This window comes from Panicum hallii, chromosome 5 (assembly GCF_002211085.1).
Source record: "Panicum hallii strain FIL2 chromosome 5, PHallii_v3.1, whole genome shotgun sequence".
In the NCBI taxonomy this organism is placed as follows: domain Eukaryota; kingdom Viridiplantae; phylum Streptophyta; class Magnoliopsida; order Poales; family Poaceae; genus Panicum; species Panicum hallii.
This window is the reverse complement of record NC_038046.1, coordinates 49,770,963-49,794,571: the sequence shown is the minus strand read 5'-3', so window position 1 is coordinate 49,794,571 and position 23,609 is coordinate 49,770,963. Positions and strand designations below refer to the sequence as shown.

Genomic DNA, 23,609 nt, shown 5'->3' with positions numbered 1-23,609 from the left:
TCTAACATATACACCGGAGATAGAGTAATATCAATTGCCCTACGTCTATAGGATGTAACGGCCCTACATCTATAGGAAAGTGAACTGCAATGCAAGTTTGCTGGAGACGATGATGAACTGCAATGCAAGTTTTTCATTAATAAAAATGAAGTATGGAAATTTGCATATGAATGGTGTAACCGAGAGTGAATGTCCCCGATACCTTCCAATCGGTGGTGTGAGGTGCGGTCGGGGCGCGGCTGGCACGGTCACCACGGGCAGGATCGAAGAGAGGTCACCACGGGTAGGTCGTCGGTGTGACAGCGGCGAGGAGGTCCAGGGTGCCGCCGTCTCGGGTCACCACGGGCACGAACGGACAGGGGCGCGGCCGCCTCGGGGCGGGGCCCTGCGGCGCGTTCCGGGCCGTGCGGGGAGGAAGGGACGGGCGCAGCCGGCGCGTCCACGGGCGCAGAGGCGAGGAGGGGCTCCACGGCATGTCCCGGGCCGTGCGGGGAGAAGGGGGCGCGTCCGGGGCGGCGCTGTCCGGCGCGTCCGGGGCAGCGTGGCTTCCGGGGAGGAGGAGGTTGCGGCGAGGACGGACGAGGCCCGGCCGGCGCGGCGCAGCCGGAGGGGTCGGGGGCGGGGCGGCGCGTCCAGGGAGGAGTCCGGTGCGTCCGGGGCGCTCCGGGGAGGAGGGAGGGGTGGCGACGAGGGACGGCCGGCGGGTCCCTCCTCAACCTAAGTGATTGTGCTGTAGGCATGTGCAGTAAAAATAAAACATGAAGAGAATTATTAACTGCCACGACCTAATAAACAGATGGAAATCAGCACAACACTAAATGGTTGTGATTGCCGGCCAGTTCTGATTTTTTTTTAAAAAAGAAATGAGAGAATAATCGATCTTTTAGTTGATTGTATTCTTCCCTTTTCAATAACCAATAATGTCAGAGTTTGGGGAGCTCTTCATTTAACCCCACTCTTTCTAGCTATCTTAATCCTACATTAAATATGTAATTTCAATTACTTCAGTCACAAATGATCTGGTTTTGGATTGCATATTAGTATAAATTACTTGCAAAGTACACGGAAATATTTCTTTTATAATGCTCACATATGGTCTCTCTCTAAGTATACTTAGAGGATAGAGGCTGGAGTACCCCCGGCTTCAAGGAAGCTTAACTAGGGAGCCAAGTTCTCTCAACGATACTCCTAGCCGGTGACGTCTCTCACTCCCAGCGAGAGCGCTACCCGGCACTGACATATGGTCTCTATGCTTGTATGATTATATCCTGTTACATGTGAATCCATAGTAGTTTGGAAGAGTATGCTTTAGTTAGACCATTCAAGATGCTACTATATAAATCTTATACTACCGTATTGCTTGTGTAGATGAAAAGTTTACAGGGTATCGAGGTAGAGAGATGCTCTCCTCTTTTGACAGTCCTAGTCCTATTTGAATTATTGTCATCTGGTGTTTGACACAGATGACTGTGTGCAGAGTAACCTCCTCTAGAAAAATAATTGATGCATGTATATGATAATGACATGATTCATTAGATGATGATGATAATGTGAAATGGGTAGCGAGCTGGCTGCTTCTCTGTTGTGGACACTCTTTACTAGCTATAACGGTATAACCAGAGTATGTACATACGCAGCTTGTGTATAGATGTGCGACGAGAGAAGAAGGAAGTTAATCTACCAATGAAGTCAACAACGACACGGCCGTCGCTCCACCGGCAAGACGGCCTGCTGAAGTAGGTGGTGCCGTAGGGCGGGTGCGTGCAGGTGAGCACTTCGAGCTCCGTTGAGCTGCTGCTGACGACGCAGATGTTGCCAGTCTCGGCCACCGAGTCTCCGAAGCTGAACGTCCGGGGCAGCGCTGTCCGGCGCGTCCAGGGCGGCGTGGCTTCCGGGGAGGAGGAGGTTGCGGCGAGGACGGACGAGGCCCAGCCGGCGCGGCGCAGCCGGAGGGGTCGGGGGCGGGGCGGCGCGTCCGGGGCGCTCCGGCCGGGGAGGAGTCCGGCGCGTCCGGGGCGCTCCGGGGAGGAGGGAGGGGCGGCGACGAGGGACGGCCAGCGGGTCCGGGGCGTCGCGGCGAGGAGCGGCGGTAGGGGGCGCGGCGCGTCGTGTCGAGCGAGCGAGCGGCGTGTGAGCGAGTCTGTGGATAATGTCGAGTGCGCCGGTTCAAAGTGATATATTCACCCTCTTTGCCGAGTGCCCCAGATCTGGCACTCGGCAAAGGCCCCTTTTTGCCGAGTGCTAGATCTGGGGCACTCGGTAAAGAAATTCAATTTTTTTTTAAATATGGCACTCGGCGAAGGCCGTTCTTTGCCGAGTGCCTTGAGCCCTACACTCGGCAAAGGACCTATTTGCCGAGTGCTTATCCTTGCACTCGGCAAACAATTTTCATTTTTTTTCACTTTTTGGCACCGAACTTTTTTTGTTGTGATACTTACATTATATGCAACAGTATGTGCAATTTGTGCCCATTGCTCGAAGTGTTTGCTATATTTTGTCAATTTATTTCATTTTATTGAATTTCTTATAATTATTAAAATTTGAACTACAAGTCACACAAATAATGGAAAACAATGAATGAAAAAATGATATTCACGTTATTGAAGCATGCGTTGAGACCTTATTGAGAAAAAAACAAGAAATTTCAAACTTCTTGTCCACGAAACATGACGACGAACTTTTTGTCCAATTGTTTTTAAAACGTATAAAAAGCAAATATGGTCCGAAAATCATGAACTTGTCGAGATGTAATGATATCACATGGGGAAGCTGTGATAAAAATCTGACGAGGTTTCGTGAAAGTTACAACATACGATGCTTACAAATTGAAAGTTCTCCGAAGAGGTGTATGATTTTATGTAAAGCCCGATTAGGTGTTAAGCATCGTAGATGTCAAACTTTCACGAAATCTTATAAAAATTTTAGCACAGTGTCCTCACATGATAACATGACATCTCGACAAGTTTCATAATTTTTCGACCAAATTTGCCTTTTATACAATTTAAACACGACTTGAACACAATTTAGTCGTCATGTTTCGTGAATAGTTGGTTTGAAATTTCTGGTCCTTTCTTTGATAAGGCCTCAAAGCATGCTCATTAATATGAATAACAATTTTTTATTCATTTTTTCCACTATTCGAATGACCACGCAGTTCAAATTTGAATTATTCAAGAAATTGAATAAAATGAAATAAATTGATGAAATATAGCAAACACTTCGATAAATGAACCTAAATTACATATGTTGTTGAGGAGAATGTAGGATAACAATAGAAAAAATTTTGGACAAAATAAAAAAATGTATATTTTGCCGAGTGTCTTGCCTAGGCACTCGGCAAAACTCCTCTTTGCCGAGTGTCTTCGACTAGGCACTCGGCAAAGACTAACGCTATTAATTGCCGTTACGTCCTGGCGCTCGTTTGCCGAGTGCTCGACACTAGGCAAAAAATTCTTTGCCGAGTGTTTTTCTTTACCTAGTGTGTGGCATTCGGCAAAGGAGGAGTTCACCGTGTGTTTTTCTTTGCCGAGTGCAGCACTCGGCAAAGAGGCTCTTTGCCGAGTGCCCGATATTTTGCACTCGGCAAAGCCCTGGACACTCGGCAAAGGCCGCGTTTCTGGTAGTGATGTCCTGCACTCGCCATCCCAGCCCAATCCGCGCTTATTCACGGCACAGACTGGCCGACACCACTGCCGGCGGGCTGAAGGGGAGGCGAGGTGAGCCGTGGACGGACAGTACACGGAGGCCAGGCGCCCAATCAGGTGTACCATGGACCAGAAGAGGAGAGGATCTCCAGCTGCCTCTTCCGCGCGGGCGCGGGAGGAAACAGCCGGGGAGGGGAAAGCCACGGCCGCCGTCGGGTCGGCGGTGGGGGAGGGCCTGCCGGGTGCGGCGGGTCGGCGCGGGCGAGTAGATCTGGAAGAGGGGCGGCGGGGCCAGATCGGCAGGAGGCGCAGGAGCGGCGGACGCGTCTCGGTCCACCGCGGCGTTGCGCTGGAGGGCCTCCGCGCGGCGGCTGGGGCGTGCGCACGGGGAGAAGGGAGTCCCGGCCGGCGTCATCCATCCCGGTCGCCCACGGCCGCATCTTCACCAGGTGATTCCGCACGGCCGCAGGAGGAAGCAGCCGAGCAGGGTCCCCGGCACGCGGCGGATCTGGAGGACTGCGACAGTTCCTCCTTCGGGCCCGGCCGAGGGGAAGGCGAGAGTGACTCCCGGCCGTCATCTGCAAAGGGAGGGGGCAGCGGCGAAGGGAGACGAAACAGGCGGCGGTCGGCACGCCCTCGACGGCGGTTCATCTCCAGATCCGCGGATATCCCGTCTTCCTCGAAGCGGCGCCGGAGGGGAAGGTATACCTCTCGTACTTGGATGAAGTGCTCCGGATTTTCTATTAATGATTTGATTTTCTTAAGTGATTAGAAGTTTGACTTCAGGCAGATAATAAGATTGTACTTGTGTTTGTTAAATTTGATGGCAAAAAGATTGTTTTGTGATTGCCGGGATTGAGCAGTCGGTTCATGTTTATACTTTTCTTGCTGTGTACCTGATGAGATTTTCCCCTAAAGGTCAAGTTGTGTTTACAGAGGGATTTCCTTGTCAAAATATATTGATCAAACACTACTTTCTTCCTCCGGAGAATATGTGAACTTATAATTAGTCTTGGACTATGTTATCACGGCTCACATTACCAGCAAAGGGGCCTATACCTCCTAAAAATAAAAGGACTACGAATCGTTCAACTTTACATGGGGAACTTAGATTTACTAGGTATGGTCAGTTCATCTTAAAGCTGGACCATTTCATCTAGCATGTTAGATAACAGTTGTCATTCTCTCAGTTGAAGGACTTGAAGCCAACATGCTCCTCTTGTAATAGGCCAGTATGTTTTAGTAATTGAAATTGTTGCAAATATAGGAAGCAGAAAAATTACCATATTCTGCAATGCAGGACACATATGACAAGTACAATCCCACATTTCCACTAACATGAGTACCTAACAGGACATGACTTTTGTAAGAGTTGATTGTATGGTTCCATCTAGAATTCTGAATTTCCTCTTATGACACTAGGCTAGCTCTGGTCTATGTGGCTTTAAGTTTAGATCATCTTTGTGATCATATATCTGAAGCTATGCTGCACAAAGTGAATGCTGGTGTGGGGCACATTTGATTTTAACCTTGCATGCAACATGTAGCTCATAACTTCTGCTTAGTTAATATAACAGTTATTTTTGCTGACATAAATATTTCAGTGGACCTAGTCTTTTATATTCTGGAAAAACAAAAATATGTTGTCATGCAAATGAAGTATATTATGATTGAAACTGCAATAACTCTGTACAAGATAAGGAGCAATGCTACAACTGCAATCCTTGAGATGCAACATTTGTGATATGTCAAACCTGGAACTACAATTGCATAGCATACCATGATTCTCATACACTACACTATTGACAGTTACAAAGCATGAATGCAAACATGCCATATCCAGGATGTAACTGATATGCATCAATATCCTGATACAAACTAACAAATCCATCCCAGTTCTCACTTAATCTGGATTTGCCATAGATATCCTGATACAATCCTGTGCCCATAGATGTTTTAATCATTTACTAATAAATATGTTTCATAGCAAGAAAACCTCAAGCATAAGTGTTTATCAGCGCCGTATTAATGAATCATTCAAAGTAACTTTGACAAAGTGACAGGTATGTAAATCAAAATGAAGTCACTTCAGGTTCTAAAACTTCCTTTAGTAATGAGCAATGATTCTGACTAAGCATGCTCATCAAGCATATATAGCCGGCGCAAGAGTAACAGCTTTACATCAACACATAGATTGAGCGAAAGAGCTATCATTATTATTTTTCCATATATATCTCTTTTGTAGTGTAAGTCTGACAACTTTTTGTGGTTTTTGATTTGTAGGGTCATGGACCGCGTGACCAATTACGCCATGCAAGGATGCAGCAGCAATGACGAGAGAGAGGAGGTTGAAGCTGCTGCCAATGCTGCCTCGGCAGCATTGGATGGGATCCTTCCATCCATATGGAATGCCGCCACCAGTACCTCCTTATTTTTACCCTCCTCCACCAACCGTGCCGCCTCCAGTAGGACCCCCAATGCAGCATGTCAGTGAAGCTCCGAGGGTCCAAGTGGTCGAGCCCGATGCTGGGAAAAGTGGTGCTAAGGTCAAGCTTCCCAATTTCAATCCCGAAGAGGACGTAAACCTGACAAAGTGGTGGCTAAACATAAGTACTGACCCGGTTGTCAATACCGGGCAGCGGAAAGAAGGGTTTTGGTTACGGATCATGAAAGGCTACAACTCATCTCGAGGGGTTTACCCGGAGAGGTCTCAGAAGTCGCTCATGACTCGTTGGGACTACATCAAAGAGTGCTGCACCAAGTTTTCGGAGTTCTACAGTGCCGTTCTGCGTTTGAATCCCAGCGGCATGTCGGACGCGGACAAGGTACTTGACATGCTTCTCAAGTTCTGTACGGTTGCATTCATGGACAACATGGACCTGCATTTCACTTATATACAGATAACCAATTTATACAATTGATACCCCTTCATTTTTCTGTATTCTGAGCATCTGCAGACGACGGAGGCAATGGCTCGGTATGCTGCGGCATTGCAGAAGCCTTTCACCCAGATGCACTCCTGGAAGTTATTGAAGGATGAGCCAAAGTGGGAGGCGTGCATTGGGGCTCACTCCAAGGTACATGTGCTTGACGACGACTCCTCCGATGCAGCAGCTGGCAGTGCCAACGGAGTGGGCGGTCCAGCCGAGTCCGATGCCCCGGCCTCCAGCGGGAGCAAGAGGCCGATTGGGAGGGATTCCAGTAAATCAGCGAGCCAAAAGGCCGCCACGTCGTCGTCCTCGTCGGAATACATTTCACAAATGAATGATATGTGGGGCAACAAGCTGTCATTAATAAAGGAGAGTCATGCTGAGATTGCCACCCACCACGCCACGATGGCTGTGCTGCAGGAGAGGAAGATCAGTACGGACAGGGAGCTGCAGGAGATGAAGATCTCTACGGAAAGGGAGCTGGAGGAACGTCGTCTGGCGCTTGAGGAGAGTCGGCTGGCAATGGAGGCGAGTCGGCTGGAGATGGAGAAGAGTGACAGGGAGAGTCGGATGGAGATGCAGCGGTCTCGGGCCGCCAAGGAAGAACGCGCGGAAGAGGAACGTATTCTTAGTATAGATCTCGACAGGTGCTCGCCAGCGCTACGACTGTTCTACAAGCGACAGCAGGAGCAGATCCTTGCAAAGTACTCGTTGCCTCCTCCGTGACTGCTATCGGACTTCCGAACTCTGTGTTGTCTGTATTATTTGAGAGCTTTGTGTACGATTCCGGAACTTTGCGTGCATTGTTGTTCTTAGAACTACTGTTACCTGTTTGAGAACTTTAAGTGTTGAGTGTTGTATGAAGTGCGAGAACTATTGTTTAAATGAACTGTGTGCTGGAAATTTGAGATGCCGCTTGCGTGCCCAAACTGTGTGTACAACTATTGTGCTTGTTACATAGATATGTGTGGTTCGAAATCTTTTGTGATTGCAGCTTGTACGAGCATGCAGCACAAGGAATCGTACTATTGAACTGGAAAACAATCTGGAAAACACTTATCAATCTGGAAAACACGGTTATTTCCAAAAGTCTTTGTATGCGTGCGCACAAGGAATCAAGTGCAGAGATTTAGGTTTCCTTCAATTAATCAGCAGGGAATCGGTGCACATTGTGGAGGGCCTAATGGTCGTTATACAAGTTGTAGGATTTGAGTTTATATGCATTTGAGAAATATTAATGACGAGTGCAAATGTAAAACAAATCTTAGATAATCTTAGTCACAACGATTGCAGCGACCGAATGGGTCGCTGGCTAAGCAAAGCAGTAGTTACTAGTTTCCATTATATGTGTTGCGTTCATCTCGCGTATGTCAGGGTCTTGCTACCCGTAAGGGCGAAATGGAATTCTGATCTGAGCTGAGGCCTGTGATGCCTTTTCTTCTTGCGCCATTTTACAGTGCACCATCTTGAGCTGCTCATTTTATCAGCCTTGCTCAGTTCTTAGGAAAAGTAATGCACAACAAAGTCCAACTCGGTATCTCACATCCATTTTTCCAAATACGTGGATAGCCAGATTTCATTACCAGAAACGAAATCACAGTACAGTACAGCGGACTGAACCGACCATTTAGCAGCCAGGCCAAGCACAAAGGGGCGCAGCTGAAACGTACAACCCACTGGCAAACTTCCAGAGTTCCTCTCAGCATCACAAGAATTTTTACAAAACGACACAAGAGCAGCAAGGTCTCAAAATCGCAAGAGGTTAAGCGAGAATTTAGTCTCTCAGGTGTACTTCTGCCAACCACTGCTTATATCCCTGGTACAACAAAATTCAGAGAAACTGCAAACTATTAGAAAAAACAAGGATGCGCAAATAGGTAGCATAACCATATAAACATCCAACGAAGAAGTAAGGAAGCAGCAGTGTACAAATATTTTCTAATAGCCTAAGAACATTAGGTAGACACTAGGGCACTAAACACTCAAAATAGTGCTTGAAACAGTCTTGTATTCTATAGGCAATCCTTTGATCGATTCCCATTGACAGCAGGTTCATTTGCAACTACCCAGGAGGAAGCAGCTTCCTTTCTGAAAAGTATATGTTTAACACCTAAATGGCTATATTACTTAATTTGCAGGAATAAGAAATTGCATTTCACCACTTTGTGTTGATGAAAAACATCCAAACATGCAGACTAATGATATATTTTATTATTGATCAGTCAACATTCACAAAATCAGGTGCTCATCATTTGCAACGTTAAACAATGAATAAAGAGGCATTATGCACAATGATAACTGACTTTTCTTTGCAGATTGGTGTATCGGGATTTAGTCTCTTAGTAAGTAGTAGTCAACTAAGATTAGCATCATGAATGTAGACACTTGCCCAGCAAAGAGCTCCATTCTATCCATTGGTCTCCTTTGGTTCTGTATAATGTATAGCCCAACATAATTGACCATCATTCTTAGTTACTAAATACAGGGTCATTAGGTATATATTGTTGCCTTCAGTTTTAGCCCTTTCTTTGGTTCAACCTTTACAGATATTGCAAGACAGGGATTGACTTGAGCTTTGCTGAACAAGCACCACTACCACCACCATCTAAAGGTGGTGCCAACAATTTTTTTAAAGAAAAAAAGTGATTAGAGCATCAGAATGCAAAAGGTAAATGGTCCACGGCTGCTAAGAAACAAAAATAAGATGGATGCTTATTTAGTTTAATGAAAATCTGCCCTCCCCCCCCCCCCTCCCGGGTGATCGTGTACAACTGGAATACTATGACAATTATCAGTGCATAGCATGTATGATAATTTCACATTTGGAACAAAGTAGTACCTATCGGGATTTGGCGTGCATGGGGTCACACATGTGGCACATCCGTCGCACTGGTAAGCCTCGACCCATGTAGGTTCCAATTATGCACAATTAGGTCCGACTGCAGGCGAAAATGGACATCACGATCTTGTAGCCGGTGATGTGCTTGAACAAAAGCATGTCGGTCCCCCAAGTTCCCCGTTGATAGGTCGACATGCTGCCCGGGATTTTCAAAGATGGTGTTCGTTGCCCTGTCGCCCTCGTCCTCGATGATCATGTTGTGCATAATTATGCATGCGGTCATCATATCCCGCACGTCGTCCCTGTCCCATGGATAGGCCGGCCCTCGAATCACTGCCCACCGGGCCTGAAGCACACCAAATGCTCTCTCAATATCCTTCCGAGCACCCTCCTGTTTTGCGGCGAAGAGGCGAGTCTTCATCTCCATCGGATGACGGACGGTCTTCACAAATGCGGGCCAGTCTGGGTAGATTCCATCTGCCAGGTAATATCCCATGTTGTATGAATGCCCATTGACTGTGAAGTTCACCGGCGTCGAGGTCCCCTGCATGAAGCGGTCAAAGAGACTCGATCTGTGAAGAACGTTGATGTCGTTGCAGCTACCTGGCATTCCAAAGTAAGCGTGCCAAATCCATAGGTTCCTGGACGCCACAGCCTCAAGAATCATAGAAGGTGACTTCCCACGGCCGGTGAACATGCCCTTCCACGATGATGGGCAATTACGCCACGTCCAGTGCATGCAGTCTATGCTGCCAAGCATTCCCGGGAATCCCCGTTGTTCACCTTCCTTGACGAGGCGGCGGACATCCTCTTCAGTTGGCGATCGCAGATAGAATCCACCAAATGCATCGATGACTGCTCGACAGAAATGCTTCAAGGCCTCTTGAGCTGTCGAGGGACCGATACGCACATACTCGTCGACCGCATTGGCTGGTAATCCGTAAGCCAGGATGCGAATGGCGGCGATGCACTTCTGCAAGGCAGATATTCCCATAAGGCTTGTGCAGTCCGGACGCTGGATGAAATAAGGATCCACCCTCTGCACCGCGTCGACAATTCGAAGGAACACATGCCATCGCATACGGAAGCTGCGGAGTCAAAGACAACAAGAATTAGTCCACTCGCCATGAAAACGCAGATAACATTATGTAACACATGCATGCGACGGACCGTTCTCGAAACAGCCGGGACCCATACACCGGCTGGGGAGCGAAGTAGTCTGCCCATATCCGACGGAAACCATCATGGTGATCACGAGGCACGATTTGGCGAGGCACCCTTTCGCGAGGCACTTGGGCACCCCCCATGCACATCGTCATGAGGGTGAAGTCCTCCAGATCGTCTAGCTCCATCTCCATATATCGCTGATGTGCTTCTCGCTCCATCTCCGTTTGCTGTAACCAGTCCTCGAAGTCCATAGTGCGGGAGGAGCAGCGCACGATGAGGGAGGCGGCTGGCTGGGCGCTCGAGGCGTCTCCCGCGCGGGGGGCGGCAGGGCGCGGGAGGGGCGGCGCGGGACGGCGCGGGGGCGGCGCGCGGGACGGCGTGGGGCGGCGTGCGGCGGGGCGCCGGGGCGGTGCCGGGGCGGAGGCGGAGGGCGCCGGGGCGCCGTGCGGCGGGGCGGAGGGCGCCGGGGCCGGGGCGGAGGCGGAGGGCGCCGGGGCGCCGTGCGGCGGGGCAGAGGGCGCCGGGGCCGGGGCGGAGGGCGCCAGGGCGGGGCCGGGGCGGAGGCGGAGGGCGCCGGGGCGCCGTGCGGCGGGGCGGAGGGCTCCGGGGCGGAGGGCGCCGAGGCCGGGGCCGGGGCGGAGTGCGGCGGGGCGGAGGGCGAAGGCGGAGGGGGCGCCGGCGTAGGGCCGGGGCCGGGGCGGAGGGCGGCGGGGCGGCGTGCTGAGGGCGCCGGCGTAGGGCCGGGGCGGAGGGCGCCGTGCGGCGTGCGGCGGGGCGGAGGGCGCCGGGGCGGAGTGCGGCGGGGCCGGGGCGGAGTGCGGCGGGGCGGAGGGCGCCGGGGCGGAGTGCGGCGGGGCCGGGGCGGAGTGCGGCAGAGGGGCGCGGGAGGAGGGGCGGTTGGGGAAAGGGCAGTTGGAGGAAATGTAAAAATTGAGATTGTGGGGTATAGAGGATGGAAATAGAGGATGTTGTTGGAGTTAAGTTTGGTATAGAGGATGAAGTTGATGTGGAGGAAAAGGATAGGGGATGAGATTTAGAGGATGTCGCTGGAGATAGTCTGATTGCGTGACAGATGCCGCTCAGCGCTGCCAGGAGGTCTCGCCTCTGCCTCGAGCAGACCGCCGCCTCCTCTTCCGGCCTTATAAATCCGGCCGATTCCGGTGCTCCCCGCCACTCCTCGAGCCATCCCAGGCCCTGCATCGATAGCAGTTTGGCTGGACAGTGCCGCCAGCTACCATGGCCAGAGAAGCTTGAGTTATTGCACATTAACCCTGCAAAAATCTGCAATTCTCGTAATTTTTGTTGTGTCTTGGCAAACTTACAGAAAACCCCTAGATCTAAAATGGAGCCTACCGTGACCTAAAGTGCGATAACCTGTTATGGCTATATAAAGATAATCAGGTACCCATTGCTTTCTAACAGCTTTCTCCAATTACCAATCAATGAATGCCCAACAAATTTTTAACTTGGATGGTGCAGCTGATCGATTTCAGGCTATTGAAAAATGGCCTGATCAATTGCACGGACGAGCTGTGTCAGACCCAGGTCCACGGGACTGCGCATATGGTCTATATCTTAGCCCTACACTAGTTGTAACTACTCGTAGCGTAGTAGAACTACTCATACAGTAGTAAAACTAGTCGGAGATAGTAGGAAACTACCCAAAAAAGTATTCGGGTGGGACTTCTAGGCTCGTATCCGACTAGGACTTCCATGTAACCCTGTCTCCCCAGACTATATAAGGGCAGACAGGCACCCCGTCCGAACAGGAGATCACCCGATCACCACCTAAGGCAATACAAACCACAAAGTACGTAGGATATTACGCTCTCGGCGGCCTGAACATGTCTAAACTTTGTGTTCCTTACACATTCGAGTTCCTAATCTCGGTAAGACCCTACCTACAAACTCACCACCTCGAGGATATTCCTTGGTGGGCGTGACGATAAAACACTGACAGCTGGCGTGCCAAGTAGAGGTGTTCATCGAGCATCTACCAGAGAACTCGATGGCATCTCTCAGCTTCACTAGCAGCATGCTCGACGAGGGCCCAATTTTCATCTTCGGCTCCTGGATCTGCATCGCCAACGGCTTGGGTGGCTTCAACAGCCATGTAGTCGACTCCAGGAAGGCGGAGGCCTCTACACCAATTCAACGCAGTGACCTTGATAAGTTCATCGACAACCTCGATGAGTTGCTGCTCCCCGATCTAGCCCGGTAGATCAAAAGGATGTCCGTTTTTAATGTGACTTCAACTCGTGCTACACCAGGACTAGTCAGATCAGACTCAAACAGATCTGAGGGGGCTACACAGTCCAAGTCTCTCTCTAACTTGGAGGAGGACTTAGATCGTTTGCTAAACTCGAGGACGTGGGAGCCACCGCCTGTCGGGGGGGGCCCGTTCTCGATAACTATTCGGACTCCAACCAAGAGTACTCGTAGATTAGTACTACACCTTCAAGCCAGAGCTGAGGAGGACTCAAAGATGAGGGAGCCACCGCTTGTCGGGAGGCCCCCATTCTCGAAAACCACTGGCAACCCGATGACCACCCTAAATTCTTTTCGGGTAGTCACCTAGGTTTGACCATAACATCTACACCGCGAGGTCGTTTTGTGTACTAGAAGGGCTTAGAGCCCTCTGAACTACTCGAATACGATTCCCACCTTGTGGCCTTCACGAAGGAAATGCTCTTCCAGGAACCCCTCTCTCCCATCTTCGAAGGGGGAGAGGATAGCACAAAGCTACTCGAGTACAACTATACAGCTGATAACTCACCGGATCGTCAAGTCTACATGGCTTCCCTTCGCAATGCGGATGATGATGAGCTGGATCCTGAGTACGACAATGATCTACTCGTGGACGTGTCCGCCGACAAACGTACGGCGGACGCCCCCAGGATGAGAACGAGGAGCACAGAAGAATCCGGCGGTTGAAGAACGCCAAGCGCGTCCAGCGCAGGCGAAACGCGGAAAACCGCGCTCGCAACCTGTAACACACTAATTTTTAAATTAGAAACTTAAATAAATTTTGCTAGATTTCTTTTAGGACCCATAAGGTTTTTATTCCAATATTTTGATTTTAGAGCATTTACTGTGAATTAATAGTAATTTACTTAACCATAAAAGAAATATAAGGAAATATAGGTTTTGTGCATTTCATGTCGCATTGCATTGTTTTATTGTTTGCCTTCCATTTGGATTTAAATTTCAAATTCAAATTCAAATGCATTTGAATGCAATTTTATTTCTCCCTTTTTTTCTCTTTGGGCCCGGCCTACTCTCTTTCTCTCCTTTTCCTCTCTCTTTTCTCCCTTGCGGCCCAAGCCCAGCCGGCCTTTCTTCCTCCCCCTCCCTTTCTCCCGCACGGCCCAACCGGCCCAGCCGGCCAGCTCCTCCCTCGGCCCAGCTAGCCCCCGCGCCCTTCTCTTCTCGCGCTCGCTGACAGGCGGGGCCCGCCTGTCGGGGTCTTCCCCGACCTCGAGCTCGAGCTGGGCTCGAACTCGTGTTGAGTCCGGCCGCAGCACGGCCTCCCCGCCGCGCGACGCCCAGGCCCACACGCTAAGGCACCCGCGGCCACCCTATTTAAAGCGCCGCCCGTGCCCTAGGCTCTCCATAACTCGCAGCCGCCGCCTCTCGCTCTCGAAGGCCTAGCCGCCACCACCATTGCCGCCACGTCTCGGTCGCCGTCGCAGCCGCCGCCTCGCCACTCCGCTACTGCCGCAAGCTGCCGCCGGAGCTCCGCCTTGGGGTGAGGATCCTCACCGACCCTTTTCCCATCTGCTTTCTGTCCTCCCGCGCGCACGATTGCTCGCCGGAGCTTCGCCACCGCGCCTCGTCGTCGCCCGCTTCCCCGGCCACCGGCGCCTCGTCTAGTATCAGTGAAGATCTCTGGCCAAACTTATTTGCACAAAACTGACAATTCAAGGCATAGTCCATTGATTAGTTGTGAATAAGTGTAACCTTAGTTCTAGATGCATATTTAACTTAACAGTCTCCATTGAAGTACATGTATATCAAAGATTACAGTAGAACTGAGAGCATTTCTCGTGTGTCTTGAAATTGCTGGGGATTGTAGAAATATTTTGGCTAGACCCATTTATTTAAATGATAAATTAAGAATTAAAAGGCCCACAAGTTAATGCTGGGGAATTATGAGGTGGTTAATACCATATGGGTAATTGAAGAGAGTAATAGATGGGTTGTAATTGGTGATTAAAGTAGAGAACTGATGACTGATTAACCGTGCAATTTGATTGGTCATTACTGTGTCCAGGTTCATCTCCTCTTCCTATTTTGATCACCTATGTAAGGAGCTAGCATCCTCTCATTCGATGATCTGAACATTCTACGGTATTCCTGTCCAGAAGATCTCTCCCTTTCTCCCTTTGTTTTTCTGCTGTTAGCATCTCCATCGCTAGCGCTACGCGCACAACTATGGTGAGAGTAGGCATTTGAAACCCTACATACTGAAGGTCCTGCACGGGATAGCAGGCAATAAGGTTTTTTTGGAAGCGTCTTCACGCGACTGCTCACTTGATCCGAACGACTACATCATTCTCAAGCCATACGACTATTTCCTGGTGGCCCGTGCGTCTACTTCGTTCTTAAGCCATATGACTACTTCCTAGTGGTCATAACGACTACTTCCCGGTGGCCCGAACGACTATTTTATCCTCTACTTCCTGGTGGCCATAGCTATATTCCCCAAGTGAACATCAAGAACGCCCCTACTACGTCCCGACAGCCATATGCACGGCATCAATTTAGTTTGACTACATCAAACAGTTCGGACCGACATAACGTCCAGTCCTAGAAACAGTGCAACCAGTGCCTCCAGCACTGGTCCCACCTTGGGGTATATTCTAAACCATCTCTGGTTTATTTTTTTATTTGTGTTAGTGGAATTAACGTGAACACAAGCACATGTTCTGATGTCACAAGATAACTAATCTACATCATGGAATTGTTAATAATATTTAGAATTAAAATATGCCGAAATTTGCCTATTTATCTAACATGATCTATTTGGACGCCTTTTGCCACCTCAGCAGCAGTCCAGCAACTGATGTTCCTTTCCCTAACGAAAGGCAACTGATGTCCCGAGATTTCCTGTGCTTGGGTCTTGCAGGCTTCTTTCAGGAATCCAACGCTTTTGCATTTAGCTGTCACACTCTAAACAACCTCTTGCAAAACTGACTTATGAAAATGCAACCAACCCACACACACCGAAATCAAAATTCTAAATTCGAAAGGATTGTATTCCCCAAGTGACCTTTTCTTTATGCAGTAGGTATATAATGGATTTGGTATTCAAACTAAAATAAGAGAGGAACCCAAATCAGAGTTCAACGTTAACCGAGTTTGGCTCAATCACTTGTTAATGTAAAACAAATAATTAATATTAACACTAGAGGTAATATAAAGCGAGGAACCATTGAGGCTCAAGGCTTGAAAATAAAATCATATTCTGTTAAAAAAAATTTGACAGATGTAGGTACAAAATACAAAACACACACCACCAATTATCTGCAAAACTGAATAAACAAAACAAAAATCATGCAACATTAGATGCAGATAAACTACCCAACGATGAACTACCTCTTGCAAAAGATAAACGAACGTAAAGTCGTTCCATCAACAATTAATTCAAGTATCAATTTTTTTCTTGCCAGCCCCAGATGTCGCATAGCCCCGTAGGTGGTGCCGTGGTGATCAGTAGTTAGTGGCACGGCACGTCTTCCTGATCTCCCCGGTGCTCCCCGGCGGCATGGCCAGCTTGCTCAGCTTGACGAGCGCGTCGGCGAAGTCGAGGTTCCACAGCGTCCCGTTGTCGGCGTACTCGTGGACGTGGAGCCGCGTCGCGTTGCTGCCGACGATCGCCCAGTCGGAGTGGAACAGCACCACGCTGTTGAGGCTGTTGACGTAGTAGCTGTTGTCCAGGGACGCGCCGCCGCGGGCCGGCACGACGTAGCTCGTCAGGTTCCCCGGCCCAGCGCCGTCGCGTTCTGGTCGCGGATGTTGTTCTCCACCGTAGGGTCGGCCGGCCCGGCGTCGCAGTCCTTGGCAAGGATGTTGTCGCGGAAGTAGGGGTTGATCTCGCCGGACGGCGAGGAGAGGCGGTCGCGGAAGGAGGAGCAGTGCGCGCGGCCGATGGAGTGCGCGCCGGAGAGGATGACGAGCTCCTCGGGGGTGAAGCCCTTGGTGGCGAAGTTGCTGATGAGCGTGGCGACGTCGAATGTGGAGCCCGGGAGGTTGCTCTCGGCGTCCGCGGCCGATGAGACGACGCCGTCCAGGCGGCCGGCTGGGACGGCGTAGTCGATGCCGCCTTTGCTGAGGTACCCACCAGACGCGTCGCGGGCCGCGAAAGCGAGGATGTCGGCGCAGGAGACGGTGCTAGGGCAGGCGCTCTCGAGGTTGGCCTTGATGGCGTCGATCACGTCGAAACCCCGGAGACCGATGTTTGCGCCAGACGTCTTTTCTGGATAGGGATTTGCGTACGTCGGATCCAGAAGGACAGAACCATCGCAGCCCTACACGTGTACAAGAGGATGGATATTTGCGTTTAGGTGACTGAGAGAAAACATCAGAAATTTTAGGCAGCTGAAATGAACAAACTGAAGTACTAGTTAGAACTTAAAAGATGGTGGAATATATTGGATCTTTGGAAATTCTCAGTTGACATTTTGTTGTACTGAGACTCCATAGAAGGATGTCATATATACTAGTTGCAGTGCAGAGAAATTCCAAACAAAGACTGGTCATGTGTGTTTGCATGGTTTTCTTTGCTTACCCTGACGAAGCAGTCATGGAAGAACAGCCTGACGAGTGCAGCACCCTTGGTAAGGTCGGCGTTGAGGGCCGCCTTGACGGTTTCTCTGACGATACCCTCCACGCTGCGTTGCATTTGTCGTTGTAGTAACCGACCGTCGGGGTGCCCGGCGCCGTCGCCTGCACGGCGGCGGCGGCGGCCTGGAAGGCCACCAGCGAGCACCAGAACAAGAGCGGACACCTTCATTTTCTCGCCGAAATGGAGCTGCCAAGGCTTGCCTTTTGCTGGTGATCTAGTTATCCAGATCGACTCAAGTGCCTGCGCTGTGTGTGAGATCTCCAAGGAAACTAGGCCAGTATATATAGTGCCTAGCAATGAGAGAACGTCATTATTAGCAACGGCCAACTACGATTAGCTAGTAAACACATTTCTTCACGTCAGTTAGACTATAATTAGCATGTTCAATCGGAGGTTCATGCACGAGCGACGATCATTGACCTCCTGAATTTCCGGTGACAAAGAAGCAGCTAGCAAACGTGGCAATCATGTCTTCCACTTCAACACGGCGGCGAGCACTTAGCTGTTCTTGCCGTGGACTCTCTTTTCTAAGGTTTTATTACGTTGTTCTGTTTGCTAGTTTTGAGTTAGTATAATTACTAGCTAAGGTTTTCCTAGTTCAGGTCATATCTAACTCGCGTTCAACGGTATAATCATTCAGGCTGGCGGTACCGCCGCCTATATCCTTCTAACGACAAAATGCATTCACTTCAATAATAAAATTCAGCCAAACTACACTCACACAACACTTTTGACTGCATATCCTGCAAGTAAATCTCTAAAAGTCCTGGCATATGTAAATCATGTAAAAGAGACTTAGTTCACTGAGCTGAACTATTTTTTTTGTTTGTGTGCATCGCATAAAGGTCCCTAATGGATGCATTTGATATTACAGTCACTTTTTCTTCCCAAAATACTAGCGGTATATCATAGAGCATTAACTACAATATCATATACTCCTAGGCATTAAATATACAAGTCGTTATGGAGTTTTTCTTCCTTCTTGCATCTGATCAATTTCTTGGGTTCCTCTTTACTTGTATGGATTAAAAATGGGAATCTTGGCAGAGCTCCTAGAGGAGCTCTGTCAAATGGTATTATGCTCAAAAGTAATTCTAGACTGAGTAAATGAAATAATTATCTTAAAATGAACTAAGGAGCTAGGAGTTGGAAAAACTAGCTTTTCTTGGTTCACTTTCCGTGTAGAATTACATTGTCCTTGAAATTTAATTGAAAGATTCACAGAGAATCACTTTCAGCTAAAAAAATCACTTCTGCTAGAGAATCACTTTTAGACAGAATCAAGAGCAGACTGAGCTTCACCAAACAGGCCTTAAATTTGTTATAAAATATTGGAATGTAAAAACCATGACAAATACGCGAGTTGTTGTACCTTGACGAATATAGGCTGAGTTGTTGCATGCATGCAGGTGGAGAGAGTGTACCCATAAGAATTAGACTTGATGCTAAGAATCAAACTTGTTATACTCTATTGTTGGTTGAATTTGCATGTAGAGGTGAAACAGGGGTTACATTGCCATGCATGTTCTGTCAGAATTGGATTGTCGGCGTATGTGCGTACACATCTGGCTTAAGTTTGGTCAAACCATTTCTTATCCAACAAAGAGCACACAATCATTAGCTTGTACAACTCATCAGCCAATGGATCTGTCCAAAACCAGGGTAAGTTTTGAAGGGCAAGCACTGCCTATTCTAGATGAACAATATTTGTGTACACAACGATAACCATGTAAATAAATTGTCTTTGAACATTGGTCCTCGCATACCGTTTTGCCCCCCTCATTGTTTTGTTTCTGACTTATTTGCAGGGAAGACCATAAGTTGACATGAAAATGAACAACTTGACACAGCATTCAACACCATCATCCCCACCCTCTTATTCTCTCCACCTCTCTCTAGCGGCACCTGGTGTTAGCAAAAGCTCTCTATTTTAGGAAATTGCTCTAAGAATTTAATTTCTTTCAATCAACAAGATAAAATGTTTTAGATTCATGAACAAGATTAAATGTTTCGTGAAGTATAATTGGTTTGTTCTAGTACATTTAGAATTCGAGATCGAAGGTTGTCTTCACCTGGCATTCCACAATAACATGGGGTAGGAGGATGGAAGGTCAAAAGGAAATCACAGGGTTGAAGCAGTACCCGGGTTGACTTCACGATGGCGCCACCTCTGAAGGCACGATTTCAAGGGATCTCGAAGAATTACTTTACCCGTGGGGAAAGTCACGGCACCAGGAATGTAGCTTTGGCCAGAACTAGGGGAGATGAAGGCAATACTGAGAGTCCGTGCAATTTTATGTGCCCCCTATATTACTAGCAAAGATAACTAAAATCCTCGTAAATACAATCCCACTACTAGAGACTTATTTTTAGGCCAACTTATAGCTATAACTCTTTCAGGGTGATTAATAAATCAAAAGAACAGGAGAGGATTTGGCGTACAACCCTAAAATACAAAACTTAAACTGTCTTGAGATGTTTCCATGCAGATTCTAGTAAAATTTATGTCGTGCACACATCCATATCTCGGTCTAATCAGCCCAGCATTGCCTTTCCCCCACCCAATGCACCAGCCCACCTTTAGTGTCTCAGCCCACCTATGGATTGGACAGCTTCAAAGAAGCGACGAGGCCATGTCAGCCGCATATATCCATTTGATACTTTGATTGAACCACTTGCATGGCAAGTATCCTAGTTGCAAACTTTAGTTTCTTTTTTAAAAGTTGTACTTGTGTGCAGCCAACTGTGGAATCCGCAATCCATGTGGCTGTCCATCATAGTTTTTGTTGTTGGGCAGGCCGTAGGCTCACGTGTATTCAGGGTGTGTTTGGTTGGGCTGTAATTTTTGGAAAAGCTGCTGTGAGCTGTGGCTATAGAAAAGCTGCTATGAAAAAGCTGTTGTGGGAAAAGCAGAAGACCGTTTGATTAGAGCAACTGTGAGATGTGGGAAACTCTATGTTGTGGGTGAAATACCTATAATATCCCTAAAGGTTTGTGAGACTGTCTATATATCAAAATACTTGTAATATTTCGTATGTAGATGTATCTTTTCGAAAGAAAAATATTAAATTTTCTAAGTTTTTCATCCATGTGGTCCACATAAATGTATCTTTTCGCATGTAAATATAGATCTCGGTGATATTAGCAGTAATACTGAACCATGATTCAGGGTCTACAGTTAACTGACACATTATAATTGCACAACCGATAAGATCGACCATAATATTACTAGGAAACAGGAGAAGGCCTGCATTCTTGTACTTTACAGGTTCACTTCCCAATCGTAGAATATGTAAAATGCAAGTAAACACTCTTAATCACGAATTTGGGTTCCAAACATGTTTTGAAATAATCCCAAATCATGTAATCTTGTAACTTACTCAACTCTCAACCATCAAATCTTCAGAAAGTGCATCTATGAGACTTTGAAAAGTGAAAGCATTGATGATTTCGAATGGAAGTAGTATCATATGAATATAACTGCAGCACAAGAGCATTACATGCCTTGAGCAAATGCAATTACCCAGATCTTAATGCAATTACGCAGGCGGGGCGGGGCGGGACCGGGGCGGGGCGGCGATGGCCGGGTCGGCGCCGGGGCAGGGCGGCGCCAGGTGGGGCGAGGTGGGGCCAGGGTGGCGCCGGGATGGCGCCGAAGCAGGCGGGGCGGGGCGTGGCGACGCCACGGAGGGCCGGGGCGGGGCGGCGACGGGCGGGGTGGGGCGGCGGCGGGCGGGGTGGGATGGGGACGGGTGTCAGACGGGTTGGAAAGATTAGAACGAACCGTTTTTTCATAACCAATGGCAGGTGCATAATTTTTTACCCCAAAAGCCACTGAAAGCAGAGGGAGAGGTGCTTTTGCATTTGTACTATTGGGCAAAAGCACCTAAGGTGTTTAAGTTCTTTGGTTTGCTGTGTTTGGTCTGAGTTACTTCTATCTTTAGCTTTGTACCGTTGTGAGAGGAAAATTACCCTCCCACTCTGTACTAAGACCCTATCTAACTTTTCAAAAGTTGGGTCATCTCCACTGCTCGCCCAAGTATAATGGCCACCAGATATTTCTATCTCTCTGAGATCTAGAGGTTGAATGACCATATTAAAAAGAATTGGCCATTTAGGATCAAAATTTTCCTTATTTTTATCCTCAGGACGCCGCATAATGTTTAAATCCCCGCCAATAATGTAAGGTAGTGGTTCTTTACTGCAAGTATGTGCCATCTCTGCTAGAAAATTTTGCTTATGTTGATGTTGTGCAGGACCATAAACCGCAAACAACGACATTTGAATCCATTGTTTTTATTCCGAAGTGTGAACTTAACATAGAAGTCCCCCTCGTCAGTGGCTCCAATATCAATCTTCACATAGGATAAGAAAGTACAGAAACGAGTTGACACATGAGAAATACTTTATATAGTTTAGTGCAGTGAAACAAGAATATAACGATTTGACACATGACAAACACAAAAAGGAAAAAGAATAATACAACCAATGCGAATGAATGGAGATTGGAGAACGAAGAAAAAGCGCAACAAGCTTATGGATCAACTTCATCTAACGCACTGTGCTTTTGTGCGGCCTTCTTAGTATAGGCGGTGGTTGATGACGCTGCACTTCTTCCTGATCTCGCCCTTGCTCCCCGCCGGCATGGGCAGCTAGCTGAGCTTGACCAGCGAGTCGGCGAAGTCCTCGTCCCAGAGCTTGCCGTTCTCGGCGTACTCCTTGACGTGGCCGAACGCCTCCTTGTGCGTCAGCAGCGTCCAGTCGGAGTGGAAGGTGACGATCTTGGCGAGGTTGTTGTGGTAGTACGAGTTGTCAAGGAAGTCGGGGATCTTGCGCAACCGGCTGGTGAACCCCGGCATGTACCTCGCCACGACGTCGTTGTCCTCGTCGCGGACGTTGTTGTCCACGGGCGGGTTGGAGCCCTGGGGGCACTTGTACTTGAGGAGCTCGCGGTAGGCCGGGGTGATCTGGTCAGCGGGCTCGGAGAGGCGGCCGGCAAAGGACGAGCAGTGGCCCTGGCCGATGGAGTGCGCGCCGGAGAGGATGACGAGCTCCTCGACGGTGAAGTTCTTCCTAGCGAAGTTCGCGATGAGCTTCTGCACATCATCGGCGGAGTCCGGGAGCTCGGCTTGGGCCTCCTCGGCCTTGGAGACGAAGCCGTCGAGGCGGCCGGCGGGCACGTCGAAGTGGACGTGGCCGTTGCTGAGGATGCTGGCCGCGTCGCGGGCGGCGTAGATGAGGAGGTCGGAGCAGGAGACGACGCCGGGGCACCTGTCCTCGACGGCGGCCTTGATCTCCTCCAGGAGGTCGAAGGCGGCGAGGCCGATGTTCACCGGCGCCACTTTCTCCGGGTGAGGGTTGTCGTAGGAGCGTCCAAGAGGACAGAGCCATCGCACATTCGCACCCCTGCATATAAAAGTAAAAACTCATTAACTTTCTTGTTGTTCATTTCAATTAATTACTGGCTAAATACATTTCACCGCACATGATTAAGATAGGTTATTAGGTGAATTGACAATGCATGGAACTGTATTAGCAGGTGAGATCAGCATATAATGAATGCTTGTGTGCTTACCCTGACGAAGCAGTCATGGAAGAGGAGGCGGATGAGCGCGGCGCCCGTTCGGCGGTTGGCCTTGAGCGCCCTGATGACGTGCCACTTGACGACGTTCTCTAGGCCCTTGCATTTCTTGCCGTAGTACCCGACCTGCAGCTCGCCGGCCTGCGCCGACGGCGCGGCGGCGAGGAGCACCGCCGCCTGGACGGCCACAAGGGCGCAGAGCAAAGCCGCCGAGAGCTTCATGTTTCCCAATAAGAGCTTGACCAGCTAGATAGGCCGCTAGCTAGCTAGCCGATTGATGCTGAGCTCAGGGGCGCTGGTGCTCTGCGATGTGATGTTCTGCTCTGGGGCTGGGCCTGCAGGAGTTTATATAGCTGATATTGTCCAGTAGTTCAAGCAGTTGTGCTAACGATTAAGTTTGCATCGATAATGAGAGTACAGCGAGGGAGGGATCGTGGTCGCCTTGCGACTTTGCTGAATTATGAACCAAACCTTATGAACTCTATCATTTTAGGCCTACCGTACCTAAAATAGTATGGTGTCGCTGCTGACCTGGTGAAACGTGGTATTATAGGCTGACACAGCTAGGGCTGTTCCATAACTCCAATGACAAACACTTCCC

General features: G+C 49.0%; 2 protein-coding genes and 2 pseudogenes across 2 annotated transcripts; all 4 read right to left on the bottom strand.

Moving 5' to 3' along the window:
* Positions 1-274: 274 nt before the first annotated feature.
* On the bottom strand, positions 275-4,059 carry LOC112892712 (vegetative cell wall protein gp1-like). The gene is made up of 3 exons (XM_025959839.1): positions 3,678-4,059; positions 1,682-2,140; positions 275-708 (listed from the first exon to the last, which is right to left on the bottom strand). The coding sequence occupies exons 1-3, from the start codon at positions 4,057-4,059 to the stop codon at positions 275-277; spliced, it is 1,275 nt and encodes a 424-aa protein (XP_025815624.1).
* A 5,379-nt stretch (positions 4,060-9,438) lies between these two features.
* On the bottom strand, positions 9,439-10,831 carry LOC112892711 (protein ALP1-like). Its single transcript, XM_025959838.1, has 2 exons — positions 10,584-10,831; positions 9,439-10,501 (listed from the first exon to the last, which is right to left on the bottom strand). Exons 1-2 carry the CDS (start codon positions 10,829-10,831, stop codon positions 9,439-9,441), a joined length of 1,311 nt encoding a protein of 436 aa, XP_025815623.1.
* Positions 10,832-16,292: 5,461 nt separating this feature from the next.
* Positions 16,293-18,832, bottom strand: LOC112892710 (annotated as a pseudogene).
* A 3,028-nt stretch (positions 18,833-21,860) lies between these two features.
* Positions 21,861-23,230, bottom strand: LOC112895181 (annotated as a pseudogene).
* Between the last annotated feature and the right edge of the window lie 379 nt (positions 23,231-23,609).

Excerpts from the sequence above, each read along its gene's own strand:
- LOC112892712 (XM_025959839.1), bottom strand. The coding sequence starts at position 4,059 with ATGACGCCGGCCGGGACTCCCTTCTCCCCGTGCGCACGCCCCAGCCGC. Across the intron at positions 2,141-3,677 it reads GCCGGCAGTGGTGTCGGCCA|ACTCGCTCACACGCCGCTCG; the intron begins GTCTGTGCCGTG and ends CATTATCCACAG. Across the intron at positions 709-1,681 it reads TGTCGTTGTTGACTTCATTG|GGACCCGCCGGCCGTCCCTC; the intron begins GTAGATTAACTT and ends TAGGTTGAGGAG.
- LOC112892711 (XM_025959838.1), bottom strand. The coding sequence starts at position 10,831 with ATGGACTTCGAGGACTGGTTACAGCAAACGGAGATGGAGCGAGAAGCA. Across the intron at positions 10,502-10,583 it reads TCCCGGCTGTTTCGAGAACG|CTTCCGTATGCGATGGCATG; the intron begins GTCCGTCGCATG and ends TTGACTCCGCAG.